This window comes from Pygoscelis adeliae, unplaced genomic scaffold, assembly GCF_000699105.1.
Source record: "Pygoscelis adeliae isolate BGI_AS28 unplaced genomic scaffold, ASM69910v1 Scaffold1, whole genome shotgun sequence".
Taxonomy (NCBI): domain Eukaryota; kingdom Metazoa; phylum Chordata; class Aves; order Sphenisciformes; family Spheniscidae; genus Pygoscelis; species Pygoscelis adeliae.
This window is the reverse complement of record NW_008824051.1, coordinates 4,082,452-4,088,872: the sequence shown is the minus strand read 5'-3', so window position 1 is coordinate 4,088,872 and position 6,421 is coordinate 4,082,452. Positions and strand designations below refer to the sequence as shown.

At 40.0% G+C, this 6,421-nt stretch overlaps 1 protein-coding gene across 1 annotated transcript in view; it reads right to left on the bottom strand.

The window, feature by feature from the left end:
- PARP1 (poly (ADP-ribose) polymerase 1) overlaps positions 1–6,421 on the bottom strand; it is a 30,325-nt gene that overhangs the window by 1,108 nt on the left and 22,796 nt on the right. The window contains exons 15-21 of the mRNA XM_009333641.1: positions 5,501–5,625; positions 4,937–5,065; positions 4,082–4,180; positions 3,367–3,519; positions 2,951–3,078; positions 2,485–2,546; positions 1,264–1,378 (exon numbers count right to left, since the gene is read on the bottom strand). Of these exons, the coding sequence (XP_009331916.1) occupies positions 1,264–1,378; positions 2,485–2,546; positions 2,951–3,078; positions 3,367–3,519; positions 4,082–4,180; positions 4,937–5,065; positions 5,501–5,625 (811 nt within the window). The remainder of the gene's footprint in view (positions 1–1,263; positions 1,379–2,484; positions 2,547–2,950; positions 3,079–3,366; positions 3,520–4,081; positions 4,181–4,936; positions 5,066–5,500; positions 5,626–6,421) is intronic.

Genomic DNA, 6,421 nt, shown 5'->3' with positions numbered 1-6,421 from the left:
GATATGGGGCTGTAGCTCTTGAAGATTATTTTTTGTCAGCCAGAGCCATAACACACAAAATCTCTCTTGCTATCTAAACAGTGGAGCAACGTAGCCTAGATAAGATCTGCAGTTACAGACCTGGCATGTACAATTATAATTGTAGCTCTATTGCTACCTTCCAGCACAAAGTCATTAATGTCCTCTTAATTTCCTACTAAAAAAAAAAAAACCAAACTGGAATCACAGAGAAGAGCTCTACAATGACTGGCGTGCTTGCATATCCTATAACCACACCGCACCATTTTATTTTTTCAGAAGACAGTCCCACCTCACCTATTTGTTTCTCAATGCTTTAGGCCTCAAACTTACCTCTAATCCCAATTTTAGGTGAAAAGCATCCATTAAACACAGTGTAAAACAAAATGAATGCACATCATATTACCTCAATTAGCTATTAACAACTGTATTATATTTTATCATCTGACCAAGACAGATGCTGTATTTAAGAAAACTCAAGATAAAAACAGTATTGCCATGAGTTCTGTTGCCAAAACTGCTTGTAAGAGAAAAACAGCCTACCAAGAGAGAAGACAGTTTCTACACAACCCAGAAGTAGTATTAATGGATCACTTGCTTCATTGGCAGTGAAGAGATTGATCTGGGACCTTAGACATCACTTATTCTTATGACCTCTTATGAACGTTGAGCTCACATGCACTTGGGGGCACTTCTGCCTAGAAAAGAGGCTTAATGGCTACATCTCTGATGGGCATCTGAGGTTTACCTCAATACTTGCAAAGGGTCTGGGGAACACAAGAGAAGTTGTGTGATGAGAGACTCCATCAAGCCACAGAGCTGGCTCCCCCACCTCCTCCTCAGCAAGCTGGCCAACCACAGCACCACAAGGAAGAAAACAGACTGGAGTGATGTGAAACAACCACGGGTTGCATTCCCCTTCCCTCGTCCTGGCACGTCTCTGGGCAAGGCACTACTGGGCAGTGTTGCCTGGCCACTCCAATGCCTTCAGGTATTGAGTCCTGTTGGGGCAACAGCTATTTGCTATGCGTATTGTTTCCTTTTTTGCAGAATGACAATGTAAGTGTGACAGCTGTAAAAATCATCTCCCTTGGAGAAGAGACTCAGTTGTCTGTGAGTACTCCAAAGCAGATCTAAAAGAAACAAAACACAGTGTGCCAAAACTCCTGACCAACGTCAGCGAGATCCTGCTAAACTCAGCAACACTCAAACACAGCGTGCAGCCAACGTACTAGCAAAGGATACTCATTATACAGGAGACAGGTATCATTAATTCCTGTTGAGATCCCATTCCCTAAGGGAATCTCTACACCACCAAGGGTGGTAGTGGCTGTGGGATCAGGTGCAGTTTTGCCCAAGCCTAGAAAGGGAAAACACATTAGTTACAAATCTAGAAGGCAAACACAGACTTTGCACATAAAGAAATCACTCGGCCAGCCAAATATCACTTCACATATCTTTTCAAATGCTGATCAAGTGCGAAAGTATCTTAAAAAGAACACAAAAGCATATATAGTCTGTTTATTCAATTCAGCATCACCATACTTATGGTACTCGTACTCTGCTACGTTAAAAGTGAGAATTTTTAGACTTTTGGCTGTTAATTGTCTAATCTGTATGATCAAAGCTAAAACAGACCAGCCTTATAGCTCTCATATCCTAGGTCTATTAATGAAAATATGCACACTGAAGCATTTTCAGAGATGTGTAACAAACCAATTCTTATTCTCTTTAAACTCTTCAATACAAATCTGATTTGACATCCATAATAGTGTGAGTAGTATGTATTGAAAAAGATGCTAAATCACATTTTATTCTATTTTAGGCAACTGATTTTTTAAGCCTCTCAAAATGAATAGTTTAAGAAAAGCCACTCATTACTGAATGTTACTGTTCTCCACTCTCCCATCTCGGTACAGAAGATAGTCATGATTACCATTTCTTTTGCTTGAATTAGAGAGCTAAGTCTTTTCTCTCATCTTCTTTTTCAGTGCAATATACTGATACTTTTTGCAGATAGAAATGTAATGAGAACAGCTGTTCCATCTGAACTTTTATTCTTAGATTTTCCCTTCTCTCCAAGCTTCTAAGGCACTTTGAAAGCTAAACAATTATTCTTCTGATCTATCAAACCTCTCATCTTTCTTCTAAAAGACATAGTATTGTTATGATGAAAGCAAGTAATAAGTTGGAGAACGCACCTTACATTTTCTCTTGTGTAATATCAAATGAGTTTCCTCCTGAACTTCAAGCAACACACCAACTTCAGTCTTAACATTCCAAGTGTACTAACTCCCACCTCAAAACACCATATACACATATACAGATGCAACTATAGGGCAACATCATGCAACCCTTAAAGGAAGTACAGCTATGAAATTACTATAGTTCTCTTTGCTAAGCAGAGAGCCACAAGGCGAGTTTGCCATCAATAACAGATTACCAATGACAACTACTAATGCTTACCTTTCACACTGTGTTTTCCCTTAGGCAATTTTGTTATGTGAGAAGCATTCTTTAGCTCATACCTGGACAGCACAAAGAACACACAGCAGCATTTTACATTCACCTTAAACTATCTTGGTGACAAATCTTTTCTTTTCTTCCCCCCGCCCCGCCCCCCAGGCTTCACTTTATGGTGAGTTAATATAAAGTTAATTCAGATTCTATTCTTCTGGAACTCAACAGCCTTCCTTCTTTGTCTCAGTTACTAATTTTAACGATATTGGCATTTAGTGTAAGATTCTAGACCTGTAACACTGACTTTTTTGCCCTACCAAATAGCTCTCATTTTAAGGAAAAAGAAATCTTGTTTCTAAAGAAATGCAAAGTGCTCTTTCTTCACACTGGAGAAAAGGCTTACAATTTTAGCATCACCTTCTACCATGATATATTAAGCACATTCGGCAAATACTCTTCATAAGTTACTCACATATTTCCAAGGGCAACTTCTCCCAGTAGTATTAAGCCTATGGGATCAGCTTGAGATGTGTGACAGTAGTTGGCACTCTTGGATACCATGTCTGCAAAATAGATGCCCTTCCCAAACATGTAGCCGGTCTGCAAGCAGCAAAAGAAAAAAAAAAAAAAAAAGAAAAAAAAGATTGGGACAATAACACAAAGGCAGCATTGAATCCACCTGGCTGGCCTCCCAGGAGAGCAAAGCTGCAACTCAAGCTCTTGTGGACACCAGTGAGCAACCCACTCTGGACACACAATGTTGCCTGCATGCTGAGAGATAACACTGAGCCCTCCCCACACAGAAATTATCCTATTTAGGTTGTCTCCAACTGTGGCCATCCCTGGGCACAGGGATGGAGGCAGCCAGAGAAGCTATGTTTAACATACCACAGGAGCTTCAGGGGGAGCTATCCGGAGACCCTGCGAGAGGATACCAGCAAAGTTGGTGGTGCGGGAACCGTGCCACAGCAGCTGGCGATTATGAAGCTGCTTAAATGGCTTGTAACGCTGACTCTCTCCTTCACGCTCAATTCTGAAGATCTTCAATTCAAAAAGGGATAGGAGAAAAAGAACAACCAAGCAAATAAACCATTACCATCATGCAACTAGTTAGATGAAAAAAAAAAACCCAAATCATCCAGTCTGGAATATACACTAATCTGCCAGGAAAGTTGATCTGGATGGTTTTTAGCATTTGCAGTTTGCTATTTCATGCTAGCAAAAAAGAGGTAGCATTGATCACACAGTACTTGTTATTGATTACTTCTCCACCTTCCCTTCTGCATTTTGACGAGACCATAGTTTTCTGAAAAATCATTCAATGAACTAAGGCTCAATTTTAGAAGATGATTACTCCTCCACCTCTTTTTTGAGGCCAATTAAATTAAAATAAAAACACACACCCAAAGACACCTCAGTAAGCTTAGACTCATCTCTGCCTAGACTTTAGCTATTCTATTAAATAGCAATTGGTCTATGAAACCATCCCGTCAACAAAGGAAACTAGATAAGCTACTCAAAAATAAAAGGAAACTGTGAACAAGTAAGTCAACTTAGAAGAGACCATCTTCACAAACTTAAATCCCAGTATTGCCCAGCTTACATCCACGACTTTGAGATCATATGCGTTGTGAGTAGCGGCATGAGTATTTTTCACATATTGTTTAATAATCTTGGCTTCTTCTGAATCTTTGTCAACAACCTGCAAAGAGGCAAACAAGGTAAGTTTCTTTAGCATACAAACTAGCAGGCTTTCTTATAACATGATGATATCCACCATATGCTTGCAACTCCCCAGTTTAAGCCTCCTTTATCATTTAGGTGGAAATTTATTCCCACCTAGAGAAGATGTACAGGTGTACAGAAAGCACTCAGTCACAGAATGTCTGAGACGGGAAGGCACCTCTGGAAATTGAGATGATTTCCAACTCCCCTGCTCAAAGCACGGTCAGCTGGAGGAGGTTGCCAAGGGCTGAGTCCAGTCAGGCTTTCAACACCTCCAAGAATGGCGCCTCCACAGCCTCTGCAGGCAACACTTTTGGTGTTTGACCACCCTCACAGTAAACAAACAAACAAAACACCCCAAACAAAACACCATCAACAACAAAAGCTTCTTCTTTTGTTTAAATACAATTTCCTGTATTTCAGTTTGTACCCATTGCCTCTTGTCAGGGGATACCACTGAAAAGAGTGTCTTCTTTACACCCTTCTCCCATCAGGTATTCATAGACATTGATAAGATATCCCCCGAGCCTTCTTTTCTCCAGGTTAAAAAGCTCCAGCTCTTTCGGCATCTCCTCGTACAACACATGCTCCCGTCCCTTAACCATCTCAGTGGCCCTTCACTGAACTCATGCCAACACATCATCCACTTACAGTTTAGGTGTTTTGTTATACTCCAAACTAACCGGACATCAGCTTGTATTCACAGTCACTCATTTCCTTTTATTTCCTTTACCTTAATATCAGTTCGAAGTTTTTCATAGTTGATGTCAATTGGGTCTTTATCTCCATCTTCATTTCCACCTCTGAGAAGGCTGTAAGCAACCTCAATATCAAGCAAGTTGTCCAACATTTGCACTTTAGCCTGAAGAATTTAAAGAGGTTATTTTACTTGTGTCTTTCACATGTTCAGAATAACTCTGGAATACCCCAAATTATAACACTGTATGTGAATCACTGGCCACACGCTGCCATCTAACAACACAACAATGCTGCCTTTTTTTAAATTTTAAATATATATATACACACACACTTAAATACACTAAAATACACACACACATATATACATAAATAGGCCATATTTAACATATATATCTTCTAATACATATAATTATATATAAGGTATAGACACATATGCACATAAACAAACAAAGAAAAAGACGTTCTGAAGAAAAACAAGCTTAACCTCATGAAAGCATGAGGTTAAAGTAAGTCTTAAAACCTCACAAATCAGACATCTAACACAGAGAATATCAGACCTGTTGCCTGCAAACAACAGGTGACTGTTTCCAGTCAATACCTGAATGTATTCCAAGTTATTTAGGAGAGGTGGTTTCTTCATCCCAAAGTCATGAGGAATCAGAGTATAGAAGCGGTTGGAGAGGTCCAAGATCTGGGATTCTGAACCACTGTCAGAAACTGCCTAAAGAAGACAACAAGCACCAAATAAAATTAGTGAGCAAGATTAAGTCTTCGTAGCAATAGACACGCACAAGATACTTGAGGACTAATACATAGAAGCAGCAATACAAGTAGTGTTAATGCTGAAACTCTCACAGAACTAAAAAGGGCAATTCTATTTGTTTTGCATGTAGTAAGTCACAGTACTTGCACAGAAATACACAGAATTTCTGGTACAAGAAAAATCTAACGGGAACTATGTTTCTGGAAGGCGAAATAAAGGCTTCTGGATATGGAAGGGGTGCATGTCCTTGGCAAGGTTCTGGTCTACTCTAACAACTGAAGTAAAACTTTGCATATCTATGTTTTGCCAGGGAGCCCATAACAAAAAATGGGGTATGCTGGTACACTTTTGCAAGCTGTTCAGGCAATAATACTACGTAGTGATTCTTGGAATGGTCCAGATCATGATGTGTAAATACAGTAATGTCATCAAGCCAGACCCTTTCCTGTGTCAGCTTCACCTTTATTCTCATCCTAAAACAGACTTCTCTGGGGTGGAAACACCAGCGTGCTACTAGATCAAGACACCAGCTTCATTTGCTCAACTGCCATTTATGTCTGGCTCAGCCCGAAGTTTGTGCTGCAAAAGTGTGAAAGATACAAGTACTGCCCAAACTGGTACAACAGTGAAGAGAACTAATTACCCATGGAAGCCACATCCTCTTCTCCAATGAGAGTGAGCACAGATCTTTACACACACAGCTCAGCATTCACCCCACTCCGAGCCCAGAACAACTTCTGAATTCCCCTCTTGCTC